This window comes from Phytophthora cinnamomi, assembly GCF_018691715.1.
Source record: "Phytophthora cinnamomi strain GKB4 chromosome Unknown Contig21, whole genome shotgun sequence".
Classification (NCBI taxonomy): domain Eukaryota; phylum Oomycota; class Peronosporomycetes; order Peronosporales; family Peronosporaceae; genus Phytophthora; species Phytophthora cinnamomi.
Window position 1 is genome coordinate 1,055,758 of NW_027150954.1, and position 18,774 is coordinate 1,074,531.

The following is an 18,774-nucleotide window of genomic DNA, read 5'->3' on the forward strand; positions in this document are numbered from 1 at the left end:
CGAGCCACATTTGACCATGAGATGACAGAGCTTTGAAAGCGGCAAAGTGTGGTTTGTAGACCGCGACGAGCAGCATATCGCAGCGCCAGATCTTCGGCATACCCACCAGCATGTTGGTTGCTCCCAAGGCTTGATAGAACATATTTCTTACCAAGCAGATCAAGATCATCGTGTACCCCATGCCGGAATCATAACTTGGATCATAAACAGCGTAGGAAAACCGATAACAAGAGCCAATCCTTTGTCAATAGCACAATAAGTCGCTGCCGCCAATACGGGATAGCGTCGATGACTAGCGTTGGAGCTACGTCCGTTAATACCTCTAGCACGATGGAGCGCACCCAACTTGTGGCATGTACGAAATTCGGCAGCTCTTGCACTCGATTTGAGGAGAAATGTCATGTAACTTCGCTTGAGTCGACTTGTAGAGCCACCCTCCCGGATCTGGACATCAAGTTCGAGCAGCCCAAAAGCGAAGGAAATGCGAAGAAAGAATAGATCGCCTGAGCAAGAGTCATATGGCGTCATAATGCCAAAGTCTGAACGCTGACATGCCATCCAAAGGACAAACCCCACTTCAACTTGATCCAACTTTCAAAAGAATCTAGTTTGAACGAAATGGAACGGCGGAAGCTGGCGTGCCACTGGAACATCATGCTCGACTTTCGAGTTTCTTTTTACTTTGCTATCTGTGGTGCCACGCCATGTATTCGACTGCTTCGAGGGAGAGCTGCAAACTCGATAACGCAGTAAGTCTGGATGTCTCGTTCGGAGCTTGGTACTAGGTGTCGGCAAGTCTCTGCATCAACCACGCTGAGCCAATTCTTGCCTGGGTTGAAGAGCTCTTCGGTAGACGATCACGGCGCATCCTTGCGTGCTCGTTAGCACACGCTGGAGGTCGAACACTAAGTTCGGCTCATATAGGTGGCATGTGATACCGCTCATAACGGATATGATGCGTCATAATCATATCAAAGATTGATTTGGCAGCGCTAAGAAGTAGGCTACCGTCGAGCAGGGTGACAATATAATATGTTTTACATACACTGTGAAGTAAAAATTCGTCATCGAAACAGCAAACCAGGCTGACGCAGTCCAGCGGACAGTGCATACTTCTGAAAAAGCACCGACGGCGAAATGAGTCACGCTCGTTCACTGCCTATCGCGTCTGGAGCAGCTGCTTAGCTGCGAAACACGGATCTCGTTCCAGGCATCTGCAAAGCACCGCAGTGTCCACCAACGATCAAGCAATTGGTGGTTGCGGTGCAGTTTCTCGGTGAGCATGCTAGCGTGTTTCTTATGCATAGGTTGAAGTTGCCTGAGTTGCGCGTTGTGATTGGTCTCGAGCACGTGATGACCGCATTGCCAAGCCTCCGGAGCGATTTGTAGGCTACGTGGACAGCAAGTTTCAGCGTAGCTGAATCAGCAACACATGCACTGCATGATGCAGGGGCTATCCAGGTACACACGTCTCTCGCCAACGGCGCCAACAGAATGTGATTTCACGATCGCTATAGTCGCCGGCCTGGCGGTCAGGTGCCAAGGAGGCAGGTGCTACATATCGATCTGAAAGTTTTGCAACTGCAGTTAATCATCTTTGGCCACCACACACATCTGGCGGAGTTAATACAAATGCCCATACTGTAGCAGCACCCCTGGCGACGACAAACCGGAGATCCATAGCGACGGTTGCATCCATCTAGTCGTACGATGCCGCTACGAGTTCGCCTCTTTCGTGGCTTGTGTGCATTGCCCCAGAGCGACTTGTCTGTGTGTGATGACGCCAAAATATGCATGTTGCATCCGCAACTGCGCAGTTGGCTACGGGACGCTGATTTCCAGCCTACAGCGTATTTCCGCGGGTGGCCTGGTTGGTTTTATAACCGAGGAGCGCGTGCCGTACTCGAGAGCATCAACTAATCGAATTGCTGTTAGTACTCCTCCTTCCCGCTGCTGCTGATAGCAGCAACGGCGATGAATGGACTGGATCGGCCATCGGAAGATTGGAGTGGTCCATTGGACTAAGACGGACGCCACTACTGAACACTATACTATGGTAATCATATTATGATTACCGCAGGCAGGGAATATGGCACATGCTGGGCTCGTGCCATCGACCAACAGCAGTCGAGCTTTGTTAATTTAACTCGAGAGTTGGCTTGGGTGTGTGGTCGTGTAGTCACTGCATGCAAGGTTAGTGAGTCTCAAAGGAATTCCCACGTCAGAGGACCGGAACCTGGTGGACTCTCGACTGCTCTTTCATATTATTGACTGCGGCGAACTGCGGCTGCGGTGGCGTCGTTATCCGACGGCGCTGTCGGCTAGCAGGATGTGCGTTGCCGTAGCACGCTTTGCTGCCCGAGAGATCGGTTGACATCGTCGGATAAGTAGTTTCTCAAAAGATGCTTCACATCGACGAGATTCAACACTCAGGGCGCATTTCTAGTAGACGAACAACGGCTAGAACTTGGTCCATGGTCAGCTTGGCACTGTCAGGTCACATTTTCCAGCAGTGATTTACAAAATTTACCTCCAAATGGGCAGCCAAACGCTGGCGAAGTGCGCGTCTCGATTGGGTCGAGTCGCGTGTGATCCGCTGGGCTTTGTCACCACCATTGGGCTCTCACGCGTGTCCAGCGGGCAAATCAAGCGGCTGCGCTGCGCTCACTCACCACCCACCTCACAAGCACTGGTCGCGCTGGACCCATGGTCATAAGTCACAGCGCGGTGGTCAGCGCTCTGACATTTCGGCTCGACTGGCCACATTCGGTGCGCGATGCTATGTCTGTTGTTCGTTCAAGGTTTGCGCCACGAGAGGCAGCACGATTTGTCTTTTAACGAACTCTAGTTCCCGCTCATGCGCGAGTCGCCCGTAGCTAGGATATCTATCCAACCACGCCAAGTAAGATCGGCGCCAGTACCCAATCTGCTTTGTCGGGCCAAGATGCCGTCTCTGAATGCCATCGCCGGACTGCTGCCTCCACTGGAGATCTCCGTGCAGGAGGGCAACATGCTCATAGACCTCACCGAGACGCTCACGCAGCACAACATTGCCCAGTGCAGCACGGTGATTGTGACCAAGGACGGTCACGCCGACTCCAGGGCCTGGAAGGAGCTCAGACGAAAGGATAACATCCGCGTCTACAAGGAACGCCCCCGACCCAATGCCATGCCCACCACCCCGTCCCTACTGCTGCTCGGGACCGTCAAGGGCAACCTCGACGACGTCATGTACGCCATCGTGACCCCCACGGAGCAGGCCATGAAGATCAAGTCCAACTGCACGCACGACGGCGTGATCGACCGCAAGGTGCTGCACGAAATCGTGCGACCCAGCGTGGACGACCCGTTCCGCCACGTGAGCGTCAACTGGTCGCTGTACGCCGACTCGGAGCCTCACGACTACGTGTGCGTCGAGGCTACGGGCGTCACGCACACGCTACGCGGTGAGCGCGTGGGCTTTCACCTGTCACACTCGGTGGCGTTCACACAACTGCCGAGCTTCTCCGAGTCGCACGGCGTGGAGCGTGGCAACCGGTCGATCTGCTCGCTGTACCGGGAGACGACGGCGGGCGAGGTGGAGTGCTACGTGCGCGGGTTCTTCGACTTCCGCGACGGCGACAATGAACTGACGACCAACATCGCGCTGCACGCGATCGCGAACCAGTGGCTGTCGTTCTCGCGGCAGATCGAGTTTTCGCACATGAAGAAGCTGGTGTGGCGTTTGCGTCGCAACAGCAGCGACTTAGACGATTTCGTCATGGCCGCGGCCGTGGAAGAGCATAAGAGAAAGATGTCGGAGGCAGCTCTGAATCGAGAAGCGACCTGCACAGTGTGTCACAAGTCGTTCGGTCTCCTGGACCGCAAAACCACCTGCAAGAGCTGCGAGCAAGCCGTGTGTCCTCGGTGCCGCGTCAAGAAGCGCGTGTGCGTGCTCGCCCCCGACCAACGTACGGTGCTGGAGAAGAGACGCAGCTTCTGCGCTCCGTGCATTGCCGAAGTCACCACAAGCAACGCCCGCACGATCGCCAAGGAGGAACTTCAGGTCCAGGAGGAGGACCAAGACCGGGCGGTGAAGCAGTCAGAAGAGCAGGTCGTCTCCGTCGCCAGACAACGGACGACGTCTTGGATGGCGACCAGCGCCTCGATTCGATCGTGCATATAGACAAACGTGCTAGGCACCTCCAAGTATCTAATATAACGACGATTATTATTCAGCTCCTCCACTTGGGTTGGCATTTCCGATGATCGCATTGCTGTTGCATACGAGCCCAAGCTGCGTTTGCTTAGCGCCGCTTGCTTCAACTGCTGAACTCGACTTGCGCTTGGATGCAAACGAGTGGTGGGCAAGGCCGTTGTCGGTAAACATGCATTGCTAACACGGCGGACGGGGCTGGCACTTCAGGGCTCTGTGACCTGTACCTAGACAGCACCAGCTCCCTCAGAACACCACGAACGCTATAACTCCATACTCTCGCAGTCGGCAGCAACTTTAATGCAAGTTGGTTCGGGATTATCCATCGCGTGCGTTCATCATCTGCGTGCGTGTTGCGGTCAAGTCCCACACACTGGTCCACGCTCCATGCATTTATTCATCCACTCCGCCAAGTCTGCCTTTCGATTTTCGTCACCTTCGCCTCCTGTTACATGGGTCAACTTGTTCCAGTCACATCGGTACTGCAGTAGCAGCCTCCATCTTCAGTCCTCAACTTGCGTGGCCGATTCAACATCAGCAATGGTGACATTATTCTCTAAGCTCCCCCCTCTCACCTCGATTCATGATCTACTACCTGTGTTGGCGCTCTCCGGAACGGAGGCTAACATGCTCATCAAGCTGACCGACAGCCTCGTCCGCCATTGCAATGACACGTACAACACAGTCCTAGTTACCAAGGACGGTCACGCCGACTCCAGGGCCTGGAAGGAGCTCAGACGAAAGGATAACATCCGCGTCTACAAGGAACGCCCCCGACCCAATGCCATGCCCACCACCCCGTCCCTACTGCTGCTCGGGACCGTCAAGGGTAACCTCGACGACGTCATGTACGCCATCGTGACCCCCACGGAGCAGGCCATGAAGATCAAGTCCAACTGCACGCACGACGGCGTGATCGACCGCAAGGTGCTGCACGAAATCGTGCGACCCAGCGTGGACGACCCGTTCCGCCACGTGAGCGTCAACTGGTCGCTGTACGCCGACTCGGAGCCACACGACTACGTGTGCGTCGAGGCTACGGGCGTCACGCACACGCTACGCGGTGAGCGCGTGGGCTTTCACCTGTCACACTCGGTGGCGTTCACACAACTGCCGAGCTTCTCCGAGTCGCACGGCGTGGAGCGCGGCAACCGGTCGATCTGCTCGCTGTACCGGGAGACGACGGCGGGCGAGGTGGAGTGCTACGTGCGCGGGTTCTTCGACTTCCGCGACGGCGACAATGAACTGACGACCAACATCGCGCTGCACGCGATCGCGAACCAGTGGCTGTCGTTCTCGCGGCAGATCGAGTTTTCGCACATGAAGAAGCTGGTGTGGCGTTTGCGTCGCGATAGGAGCGACTTGAATGTCTGGACCCGCACAGTGATGTCCCCGGAGCGCGACGAAAGCTGCTGTGTATGCTTGAAGTCATTCGGGTTTCTCGAGCGAAGATTGACTTGCGCAAGTTGCGTACGAACGGTTTGTCCCCGATGTCGAGTCAAGAAACTCTTGTGCGTCGAAACGGTGGATGGAGGAATGCTGGTTGAAAAGAAGATCACGTTCTGCAAAACATGCCTACGCGAAATTATCTCGAGCAGGGCTCGCGCGATAGCACAGCGTGAACTGCATAGAATTGAAGATAAAACACTCATCCGGTCGAGAAGAGAACTTATGGCGCTTGCACGGCACCGGTCGCCGTCTTGGGTTGCAGCAACTTCCTCGTTCCGCGTGCTTAGGATGTAAAGGATTAGATCACGTACTGAAATGACTATCCTGAAAAGCAAATTCTGCAGCACATGTAAATCTTGATCTCCAAATCGGATGCTCGAATATAATACTGCACTTGCAGAGAGAGGATCTACAGACGCAAGCGCTGTTTTCATTGACCTCGATTACCTGCTATGTGTTAAGGATATTTCGAAGCAGAGATCAACCAGTAAGTGGAGAAAACATATTAATTACTTTCCGAACACGCATACACACCGTGGCCCTCGTGGTGTGTAACAAATGGATAAAAGGCAAACAAACTCCGCACAAGTCACTCTAGCTTTACCGTGTTGAGGTTGCTCTTCGCTGTCTGATCGACTGTATCCCTACCGCGAGGCAGACGGTCTGCGCGTGCTGGCACGTGCCACCGGGGTCTGTGCTTGAAGATGGGAGGTTCTCGCAACCTGATTGGCTGGACTATCTCTGATACTGGAATGTGACTGACCGACAACTTCAATTTGGGTGCTTATGATTTGCATGTGTTGAGTCAACCGCAGGTGGATCAGTCTTACGACTGGCAACTTCGTTTGGACCGCAGCCGAGATCGTTTGGACCACATCTGCAAGCCTCACCTACTAGGGATCATTGCATACAGTAGGGACTGCTACCTGGCAAACACACTAACCTAAATCGAGCTCACTTTCGGATTTCCTTCTGTAACGGGGTTACACGCACAAGTGGCTATAAGCCACTTGTGATTTTAACAGATAAGGTATCTGTTAAATGTTTTAGATACTTCCTCACCTTGGTGTAAGTCACACCAATGAATACATTGAAGTGGGCCACCACAATGAGTGGTCCACACCTCCCCAAAGATCCTATTGGTAGAAAGCAGCATCTGTCTACCAATTAGAGACGTGCATATTAGCGGGGCTCTGACAGCCAGCCGCTGTCAATCCCTTTCATAGATGATAAACAGTTTTAGCAGTTTTAGAAGGAAGATCAATTTACAAACAATACAGTTCTCATTTTACCTCAAACTAGTCACTTGGAATCCTATCTTACTTAACTTATATTTGTCTATTCAAATATAATTAACCGAAGTAATTACTAAGTACTTACGCTTCCTCATACACGTAGCGCAACGTGTAAGTAAAAGTAGTGAGTCAAGTTAGACCCACTACATCTTCCAACTACTCACTCGACTACCAATCCTCATTCGCACACTCTCAATTTACCGATGTCCCGAGTTCACAGCATGTCACTCAAGAATACTGGACCTACCAATAAAAGCGAAATCGTTTTATTGCTGCCCATTTTTAGGTAAATTTTGTAAATCACACCTGGGCTTGTCTCCGAAGGCAGTGCTCCTGCTGGAAAATGTGACCTGTCAGTGCCAAGCTGGTCATGGACCGAGTACACAACAAGTTGATAGAAGGTATTACGCAGGTCGCCGAGAACTGCTGACGGCTCGGCGCCGCGCTGTATTTTCACGCGGTTTGGCGATGGCGGGTGTCATATTTCGACGCCAACAATTGCGTAGATGCAGATTATCATAAAGCCGCCCTCCACTCGAGGCTTCGGCACGGTTACGCAACTGTTCACCTTCGTGTACGTGGCGGTGCACAGCACCTCGTTTTCGATCGTGTGAGCACAGTAGTTCGACAGGTGCTTCGACTTGACTGGCAACCGATCAATTTTGCAGTTGGCCCACGCGGTCGTGCCCGTTATCTCCTTTTCTTCGATGGCGGCTCACGCGGGAATCCTGGCCCTGGGGGTAGTGAGTCTGCGGTTATCAAAGTTGGCGAAGGTGTGGTGGGACACGAGATTTGCTGGGTAGGCAGTATGTCCTATGGGGCGTCGACAACCACAAACAACGTGGTCGAATATATGGGTCTCCTCATTGGGCTGAAGGACCCCGCTTCATATTATCGGCGATAGTAGCATCATCATTCATCAGCAAGCAACACGTATATCGCCGCGCGCCAAGCGTTTGCGGTCATTGTATTGGCAGTGTCTGCGTCTCGAAGACAAACTCGGTGTTATGTCATGGCAACATCACCTACGTGCATATAACAAGATGCCAGACGCGCTGGCTAATCTAGCAATGAACTCCATACAAAGCATCCAGCAAGACCTCACCCGCGGGGCAAGCTCCACCTCGAGATGGGACAAAATTTTCAACCATGCTGCCAGCGATGTCGGACACTGGCTGGAGCAAAACGATTTAGAGAACCCCTCTGGGCTCGCGGCCTCGACACTTTAACATCTAGAGGTAGCCCAGGATAATAAGCGCCAGGGCACAAGGACGGACGGTTAGAGACGCCTGTCGCCAAGGTCATCAGCAGTCGTTAGCTTAAAGCAGTTTAAGTGACACTAATGTACCTCAATTCGAAACGAAATGGACCGAGTTCTAACCGTTGCCCGTCTGCTAGAAATGTGTCCTGAGTTTTGAATCTCGTCGATGCGAAGCATCTATTGAGAAACTACTTATCCGACGTTGTCTGCACAGTTGCGGATGCAACATGCACATTTCGGCATGACCACACACAGACAAGTCGCTCTGGGGCAATGCACACAAGCCACGAAAGAGACGAACTCGTAGCGGCATCGTACGACTAGATGGATGCAACCGTCGCCATGGATCTCCGATTTGTCGTCACCAGGGGTGCTGCTACAGTATGGGCATTGGTATTAGCACCGTCAGATGTGTGTGGTGGCCAAAGATGATTAACTGCAGTTGCAAAACTTTCAGATCGATATGTAGCACCTGCCTCCTTGGCACCTGACCGCCAGGCCGGCGACTATAGCGATCGTGAAATCACATTCTGTTGGCGCTGTTGGCGAGAGACGTGTACCTGGATAGCCCCTGCATCATGCAGTGCATGTGTTGCTGATTCAGCTACGCTGAAACTTGCTGTCCACGTAGCGTACAAATCGCTCCGGAGGCTTGGCAATGCGGTCTACACGTGCTCGAGACCAATCACAACGCACAATTCAGGCAACTTCAACCAATGCATATGTTATATCCGCACTTGTGAAGTAGAAAGCAAAAAGCAGAATGAAATTGAAAGTAAGAAAGAAATAGCTAGCTACATAGGCTGCTCACGAGTGGCTGAGGTAGGTAGCGTGACGGAAACTTGAACATGCAACTTTGCAGTGTAAACAGGTTGCAGTATAGCGGATGGCGGGCTTCCACCTCGCCAACTGCTGCTGCTGACGCTTCGGCGTCAACACCGCCCTCCTGAAGATTGCTTGAGTGCTGCTAACAGATTGAGGGAGGAGGCCAGCTTCTTTGTCTTGGGCTTGCCACGGTGCTTGTGGACAAACTGGCGGACGAGCGCTGGTACATCGTTAAGCAAGTCGGACGCGGGATCCCACGAATCTTCCGCTTCGGACAGTCCTTTCCAGCGAACGAGGAGCTCGAATGTCTTGGACGCAGCGTTGTAGCGCGAGTCCAGCAGGTCGGCCACCACGTGACTTTCGCCATTGTGTGCCACGTGACCTACGCCATTGTGTGCCACGTGACGGAGTAAATCCTCAGTTACGCCCAAAGTCGAGTCACTGAAAAACTTGAGACGGGACGCGTGCACATCGCGCTCGTCACCCGTTATCAAATTGCGAACAGTGAAAATCCACGACGATGTGGTGCCGACAACTTCCGCTGATCCAGACCATTTGACGCGTAACTTATCGCGGGTGTGTGCCCAAACGTCCGCGTAGAGGACGTAGTCGCCAATGTCAAACTGAGCCATGGCCACACCCGATTTATTACGCGCCTTTCTTCCCCGCAAACGCGCGGCTTTGCTGGACTTGGCGGTCTGTCGATGCATGTTCGCAAAAGCATCTCTGAGATCGGAGAACACCTGCCGGTGCGTTTGCTCCAGCGCGGATAGTGTCGTCAGCTGGAGAGGGTTGGCAATGCGATTGCATCCAGGGGCGAAATGGCCGGCAGACCTGTCATCACGGTTACAGGAGCGTGACCACCTAGCGACTTGGCCGGAGTGTTATTCAGCACAAGCTGAACGAGCTTGGTGAGTCGGGGCCACTCACGGCTAGATAGACGCCACTCCGACAGTAAGGCTCGGAAGCATCGCAATGTCTCACGCATAACCACCTCGACAGTCCCATTCGCCCAGAGACATCGAGCAGTAGTGAAGTGATGATGGGCTCCCAGAGTGTGCTGGAGTGATTGAATCAGTGTTCTTGAAGTGCGTTCCCTGGTCGCTCACCCAGGAGGAACAAACACCAAATGCAGCAAACCACTCCAATCGGCAGGTGTAGGTCGTGTCGGCGTTAGTGTCTGGTACCGCAAAAAAAACACGTATTTAGACGCGTCGTCCTTCACCACGAGATTGTACGTGGCGTCGCTGGTGGAAGGACCCATGTATAGGTAGTCCCAGTGCAAGCGCTCATTTGGGCGTTAGGCATGCAGCGCTTCACCCAGCGGTCGCGGTACCGGCGGACCACCGCCCACGCTTGCACAATGAAGACAGCGACGCACAAAATACTCGATGTCCTGTTCCATGTTGCACCACCAGAAACGGTTTTTGATCGATGTCAGCGTTGCTTCAAGACCACTATGGCCCGATACACCAAAATGGCCAATAATGCAAATTCGTAGTTGCAGCGAACTCGACTTGTTTGGAATCCAGACAGCCCCAGTTGGCAGCCGTACAGTCCCCGTACTATCAGGACTCAAAGTCGGCGCATCAGGGCGTTCCTCCGAAGTTTGACATTGCAGGATTTCCACCATCGAAGGCCACACAAAATCCTCGTTAGGTGTAGGGGAGTGCTCATAAGGCACTAGCCGAGGTGGAACCCCAACGAGACAGGAGATCAGCCCACACGTTGTGGTCACCGCTGATATCACAAATGTCATACTGATAGGCCATCAGAAGGAGGGCCCACCGTTGCAATTTTTCAGCTGTATACTTGGGAATGGAGGATAGGACACTTGAAGGATCGAAAATAAAACGCAGATTGCGGTGGTCAGTGTACAAAGTAAATCCGCCCTCGCGGTGGAGCAGATAATCAGCTCTCTTGGACGTTGCGATGATGGCATACGCCTCTTTCTCCACGATCGCCCATGCCTTAGCAGCTCTCGAAAAAGTTCCACTAAGAAGCATCAATGGTTCATGGTGCTGTTCGGTAAGAGGACGTGACACATGCTCGGCCGGAATTTGAGTTATAACGGCCCCCCAATGTGTGTCGCTGGCATCGGTGAAGACCGAGAGGCGGAAGTCCGGCTTGGGGTGCGCCAACTCTACAGCACGACCGAGCGCAGCTTTACATGCCGCGAGGCAGGCATCATGGTCCGTAGTCCATCCAACAGCATCGAGCTTGATCTCCGAAACCTGGTGCTTGGTGCGGCCACCTGCCGCGTGATACACATCCTCCATTAAATCCACTAAAGGCTGAACGATCTTATTGTGGCCCGGGATGGATATGCGCATCCAGCCAAGCGCACATCCAAATTGCTGGAGGTCTTGACCGGTGATCGGGGTGGTATATCCTTCAGCGCAGCCACCCGAACAGGATCATGACGGACACCCGATCCCGAAATAATACGACCACACCATTTGGCTTCGCGGAGGAAGAACGAACACTTCGAGGGGTTCAACTTAAGACCCTTCTTAGCACAAATATTGATGATTCCTCGGAGCAATTTGAGCAGATCTTCTTCAGTTCGCTCGTACCCCAGCACGTCATCCAGCTAGATCAATAGTCCATTGTACAAGTACTTTTCAAACATTTCTTGCACGGTCGATTGACAGTACGCTACGCTGTCTGAGCCTCCCAGGAGCACTCGCGTCGGTGTGAAAATTCCAGTGTCAGTCAAAAAGGAAAACAGTTCCTGGGAGTCGAGATCGAGAAGAAATTGCCAGTATCCCTTGAAAAATTCTAGCAGAAAGAATAGCTTGGAACCAACCAGGTGGTCCGTGATCACCTCCAGTATCCGCATCGGCCAAAGCAGCCGGACTGTCTGGCTGTTGACTGCACGCACGTCCACCGTCATGCGAAAGTCTCCCGCCTCGGTTTTTTTTTCATTATCAACGGTGGTGAACACCACTTGCTGTAGGGATTTCGGTAACAGAGGCCAGCGTTAATTAATTCTTGGACATGTTGTTTCGTGAAAGCACGATGTTCAGGCGGATAGCGCCGTGCCTTGCACCGCACAGGGACAGCATCCGACTTCAGTGTGACTTTTAGAGGAGGCATGTCCACCGGCGGGTCACATCCCAACACTTTGCAAAAAACGTCACGAAATTCGAAAAGTAAGTCCCGAAGCTGGTCGTGGAACTCTTGGCTGCATCCGGTGACCAGTGCCTCGTTCAACTTCGACTCTAGAACGCTCCATTCGAGCGCGCTTGCTTCTGCACGGTCATGTTCCGCATCCACTACCGGAAAGGAGTTCATATTTTCCTCAGGTTGCAAGGCGTCTTCCTCAGGCGTGGAGGACCGGGGCGATGAACTCGTAGTGTATGCCAACACTTTGCGCACCCCCGTCACTGGCGTATCGTCCTCCATATCAAATACACCGCTAACCTCTCGGCCATTATCCAGCAGGGTCTGAGCGTTATAACCGAGTCTCTCCATCACGTCTTCACTCAGCAGAATGTCTCCCATTCCACTCGGTAGTCCTCCAGCAGCGACCCAGCACGTCAAATTTTTCAGAGTGAGGGCTCCGTTCGCGGTGTCGAAACGCAAATCGAGCTTTACCTCCTGTTTAACTACCATCGCATCGGATGTGACTCCCTCAATCTTTTCAGAATGCAAGAGCCCTCGACACTGCAACCACCGACCTTGCTTGGCCAGTTTTTCCAGCAGTTGAGGTGCCACACATGATACTTCAGCGCCACTGTCCGGCTTGGCTAAGGCCATCACAACACCGTTTACGAAGCAAGGTATCGGGTTCTTTGCTGGCGATGGGAGAGCACCACGTACACCACTTGATGAAACATTAGACGACCGACTCGCCACTCCGACAACCTTGTTAGCCTTTCGATGCTTGTCATACAGCTCTTTAGCCTCAGCGACACTCGCCGCCGGGCACTGGAACACATTGTGCGACGGATCACCACATTTAAAACACTTTCGCGCATGCCCCAACGACGGAGCACCTGTAGCCGTTCCCGGTGGATTTGAGGGAGTTGTTCCCCCGGTCTTGACCGTACCTGCTGCGACTGGGGTTGTCGTAGTCGACTCCGTCCGGTTAACCTGACGTCCGCTTTTGCGCCTGTTTGGATGTGCATTCATATTCTTGGACGACGGGTGACTTGAGCTGCTGTTTCCCCCGGTGTTTGTCGTAGATGTAGATGTGCTCGCTGTATGCTGAATAGCCTATTCAAAGATGAGGAACGATGACACGCGATCCTTTAGCCAGCTTACGAACACCGCGACCGATTTTTTCGTGGTTTTGTTAATCGAACGCTTCAATTCCGTGAGAAATGCCTGCTTGAATGCTGGCGGCCGTAATGTCGCACACAAAAACTCCACTGCCATTTTAGGCTCGTCAATTGGGAAGTCGTCCATGTCCTGAGAATCCAGAATTTTATTAAAATCCGTCATCAACTTCATCACTCGGGACTCGGCGTTGGGGAGAGACACATTCATGGACAGACCACGCATAGCCTGTGACAGTCTGGCGTAGCCCCGGACTTCCGGGCGTCTCGCTGCGAGGAAATAGCTCTTCCAGTCTTCTTCACTGATCTGATCCTCGGGTTTGCCCAGTTCGTACATGCAGATACGAGTTAGAGTCTTGTGATCGATACAAGCACTCAATGGCATCACGAAAACCCGTCCTTCCGTTCCTTGGTTCAGCGTCGTCATCCGACGTTTGCAGATCAGGTAGCTGTCCATGAAGGCCTTCTTTTCCTGCTTGGTCGAGCCTCGGTACACCGGAGGGGCTGGCATATTGGTCCCGGTCGCGACGGTAATGGAGGGGCTGCCCTGTCACTCGCGCCCATCTCTGCCGGTCATGGTGTCGTCCCCATCTGGATCCTGGTTGGTTGAGCTCCGGGCAAACCATCCCCACCGACTCTGTCTCCTCGGAGACAGCAGTTCCTCCTTCAGATCTTCGATTTGGCGGCCTTGGTGTCCCACCGTCTCCGCCGCCTGACGCATCAGCTGATACTGCTCAGTTAGCGCCTTCTGCTGCTGCTCGAGCGGTTCCTTGAGAGCTGCCTGCCTTGAATTTAGCTCCACTTGGTTATCATACTGTTGTTGCAAGTACTCCGCCGTCCTCGACTCCAAAGCTTCTTGCTGCTGCTGGAACCGGTTTAGTTGCTCGAGCGTGAGCTGTTGCACGGCTTCTGCCGTCTTGGCTGCGTGCTCAATCTTCTTCTCCGATTCCTCCTGGAGGCTTCGTTACAGCGACGGCTCGAACGTCCGACGTTGTGTCACCACGACATCTTCCACTTTCACTCGGGGTGAAATAAGCGCCTCCAGTGCCAGTTCACGGCTCCCGTGTCCCGACTCGCTCATCGCTTCCGCTCGTAGCGCGAAGAGAGCTAAAGAATTCTTTGTTATATCCGCACTTGTGAAGTAGAAAGCAAAAGCAGAATGAAATTGAAAGTAAGAAAGAAATAGCTAGCTACACAAGCTGCTCACGGGTGGCTGGGGTAGGTAGCGTGACGGAATTTTGAACATGCAACTTTGCAGCGTAAACAGGTTGCAGTATAGCGGATGGCGGGCTTTAACCTCGCTAACTGCTGCTGCTGACGCTTCGGCGTCAACAGCATAGGAGAAGCTCTGGCATGCTCACCGAGAAACTGCACCGCAACCACCAATTATTCGGTTCTTGGTGGACACTGCGGTGCTTTGCAGATGCCTGGAACGAGTGGTTTGCAGATGCCTGGAACGAGATCCGTGTTTCGCAGCTAAGCAGCTGCTCCAGACGCGATAGGCAGTGGACGAGCGTGACTCATTTCGCCGCCGGTGCTTTTTCAGATGTATGCACTGTCCGCTGGACTGCGTCAGCCTGGTTTGCTGTTTCGATGACGAATTTTTACTTCACAGTGTATGTACAACATATTATATTGTCACCCTGCTCGATGGGCATGCTTGCTTTCGTTCGGTAGCCTACTTCTTAGCGCTGCCAAATCAATCTTTGATATGATTATGACGCATCATATACGATATGAGCGGTATCACATGCCGCCTATATGAGCCGAGCTTAGTGTTCGACCTCCAGCGTGTGCTAACGAGCACGCAAGGATGCGCCGTGATCGTCCACAGAAGAGCTCTTCAACCCAGGCAAGAATTGGCTCGGCCTGGTTGATTCAGAAACTTGCCGACACCTAGTACCAAGCTCCGAACGAGACATCCAGACTTACTGCGTTATCGACTTCGCAGCTCTCCCTCGAACCAGTCGAATACATGGCGTGGCACCAAACATGACAAAGTAAAAAGAAACTCGAAAGTCGAGCATGATGTTCCAGTGGCCCGCCAGCTTCCGCCGTTCCATTTCGAGTAAACCAGATTTTTGTCGTTGAAGGTTGGGTCAAGGTTGAAGTGGCTTTCTCGGAACCGATCTCAAGGTGAAAGTAGCGAAGTGCTTACTCTCGGTGGTAGATGATTTTTTGTGTGAGCGACCCTGTCATGGAAACCATTGAGTGCAAGTGCTGTTCTGGTTGGACGAACAGACAATACTGCTCTGATCATCACAGTTTCTCAATTTTACCTGAGATCGTTTTTTTTTTTTTTGGGGGGGAGGGGGCAGAGAGAACCTCTATTTGTGTGAACTTTACCTGATATCGTACAACGTTTTACTCGGGCCAATCGATCGTATCAAATGCCGACCTACGAATCTTATCTATGTTTAGTCGTACGCAGCTACCAAACGTGTTGTTGTATCGCTTGCTTCAGCTAAAGGTTAGGTATGAATCGACTAAGTTGAAGTGGTTTTCTCGGGACGTAGGATCATCCGGTTATGATAATATCACGCACTCCAAACTTCTTGGACGTGATGGTTCCGAAGAGGGCGTGCGCAGTGGTGCTGTTCGCTGATGCCGCCGCTGCGGTGGGCGTGGCAACCAAAGTGGTTGCCAGAATGACAGCCGAGACGCTCGAAAGAAGACTTGGGGCCATCTTGGACAAATGGAGAATGGGATGTTTATAGGAAATTCGAAGAGAGGCCTGGGGTTGCTACTGTTGTGTACATGTATGTATCATAACCTTGTTGATGAATTCCATGCGGATTGGGCTTTTGCTTCCGGCCCATAAGGTGGAGGAGGATCGAGGCCACGCCGATCACGACAACCAAACGATCCAACGTGTGTACAGGATTACATCTAAGGGAATCCCCACCGGTGTGCGTAAACATAAGATGCCCTAATACATGTAGTAATATTAAAATGCAGTAGGAGCAAAATCGGTTCGCTGTTTTGCTGTTTGAACTGTTCGTGGACACATATATTAGATACCGGTAACCGCGGAATGGCAGAATAGGTGGAGTGCCGGGCAGAATGGAGAGTCAGCAACACAACAACAGCAAATACAACAAGAAAAGTAATAAAGTAATGCAGTAGGGACAGCTATCACCTCAGGCAAGAACGACCTCACCGAACAGGAAGGTGCTTCATGCTAATATACAATAGACGACATTCTTCGCTTGTGCCGCTCTTCGGCCAAGCAACAAGAAAAACACCATCTGCTTCACACGAATCACAGCGATAGTGACGTCGTGCACAAAAACTGAGTCACTCCGAAATCACGGCTGTACATGTTATGATACCTAGCTTGGTAATAGCAGATCACACGCTATTCGAAGACATTGAGCTGGCCTTCCTCCGTACCAAATGCATACGTCGCTCTAGATTGTAGCTTCTACGTTGCCGTAGTTCAATCGAGCGCCACAAGTTCCCAGAAGATGTGCTTCGGCTGTATAATATGCAGCAGTTCCCAGAATATGTGCTTCTACTCAGTTGTAGCTAGTATCATTTATGGTATTATCATAGCTTATGCATGTACTGAGGTCCATTCTCAACCTGACACATGCAGTTGTACCGCATCGCACTGTTCTCTTGCGGCTGCATCGGTTGAGAATGAAAATGCGGCCGCATTTGGGTGAAATCCAGGATCCCTGACAGATGGTGCCAGCTATTTCCACTCACAACTTTGCACTCAAAGGAGCTCAAAGCACCTGCTACAGTACAACTATTTTTCTAATCGCACATAGGCACAGATGAATTGCGCGGGGGTATTTCGTCTGATACTCAATACCCCCGCCGGAGCTCTAATCTAGAGCGACGTATGCATTTGGTACGGAGGAAGGCCAGCTCAATGTCTTCGAATAGCGTGTGATCCGCTATTACCAAGCTAGGTATCATAACATGTACAGCCGTGATTTCGGAGTGACTCAGTTTTTGTGCACGACGTCACTATCGCCGTGATTCGTGTGAAGCAGATGGTGTTTTTCTTGTTGCTTGGCCGAAGAGCGGCACAAGCGAAGAATGTCGTCTATTGTATATTAGCATGAAGCACCTTCCTGTTCGGTGAGGTCGTTCTTGCCTGAGGTGATAGCTGTCCCTACTGCATTACTTTATTACTTTTCTTGTTGTATTTGCTGTTGTTGTGTTGCTGACTCTCCATTCTGCCCGGCACTCCACCTATTCTGCCATTCCGCGGTTACCGGTATCTAATATATGTGTCCACGAACAGTTCAAACAGCAAAACAGCGAACCGATTTTGCTCCTACTGCATTTTAATATTACTACATGTATTAGGGCATCTTATGTTTACGCACACCGGTGGGGATTCCCTTAGATGTAATCCTGTACACACGTTGGATCGTTTGGTTGTCGTGATCGGCGTGGCCTCGATCCTCCTCCACCTTATGGGCCGGAAGCAAAAGCCCAATCCGCATGGAATTCATCAACAAGGTTATGATACATACATGTACTACACAACAGTAGCAACCCCAGGCCTCTCTTCGAATTTTCTATAAACATCCCATTCTCCATTTGTCCAAGATGGCCCCAAGTCTTCTTTCGAGCGTCTCGGCTGTCATTCTGGCAACCACTTTGGTTGCCACGCCCACCGCAGCGGCGGCATCAGCGAACAGCACCACTGCGCACGCCCCCTTTGGAACCATCACGTCCAAGCCTGGTGAGTGCGTCGTCGGCGACCCGAACACCTACATCAGTCCGAAAGACCTCCAGTGGATTTGGGACAACCGCATGAAGTCGGAGGTGACGAGCTGTAACAACTGGATCATGGACCACATCGTGGCGAACAAGGGCACCCTCAACTATTGCGTCCGCTGGGATAGCAAGAAAACCAAGCTGACCAAGACCACAGCCGCCAAGTTCCAAGCCATGTTGGCCCGCCAGCACGCTGCGTGGAACCACTGGCTCATCGGCTACGACTGCTGGCCGTACAACGAGATCAAGGTCAACATCGTGGGCTGGGCTGCGAGAGAGGCCTCCGACCTGGGGTGGTCGGACGACTCGCTTGGCAAACTCTACATTGGCGACCTCGACAAGGACGGAGCCCCACAGTGCCCCAAGAACTGCTACCGTTGGGTGGATGGAAACCCCAGCGGTTGGTCGCCGTCCAGCGGTTGTGACGGCAAGCCGTTCGATGTCTCGCTGTGGCCCAAGCAGGATCTGGGCGGTGGCTGGGGAACCTACTGGGGCCAGCAGGTGGATCTCGACGACATGCTGGAGCATATTGACGACGAGGAGCTCACGATCGTCGCTCACGAAATGGGTCACGGGTTCGGTCTCCCGGACTTCTACCAGCAGCCGAAACCTGCCAAGTTCAAACCCTGCCTCATGGACGCGCTCACCTGCTCCAGCGTTCGCGATACCGACGGCTGGATGGTTCGCCGTGTGCTCGAGAACAAGAAGTCCAAGTACAACTTCTAG

At 52.5% G+C, this 18,774-nt stretch overlaps 2 protein-coding genes across 2 annotated transcripts; both read left to right on the forward strand.

The window, feature by feature from the left end:
* Window positions 1-2,944: 2,944 nt before the first annotated feature.
* Window positions 2,945-4,165, forward strand: IUM83_03613 (Peroxisomal membrane protein 4; the record flags this gene model as incomplete). The annotated part of the gene is made up of 1 exon (XM_067927631.1): window positions 2,945-4,165. One exon carries the CDS (start codon window positions 2,945-2,947, stop codon window positions 4,163-4,165), a length of 1,221 nt encoding a protein of 406 aa, XP_067795271.1.
* A 657-nt stretch (window positions 4,166-4,822) lies between these two features.
* Window positions 4,823-18,774, forward strand: IUM83_03614 (neutral zinc metallopeptidase, Zn-binding site; the record flags this gene model as incomplete). Its single annotated transcript, XM_067927632.1, has 2 exons — window positions 4,823-5,540; window positions 17,951-18,774. The coding sequence occupies 2 exons, from the start codon at window positions 4,823-4,825 to the stop codon at window positions 18,772-18,774; spliced, it is 1,542 nt and encodes a 513-aa protein (XP_067795276.1).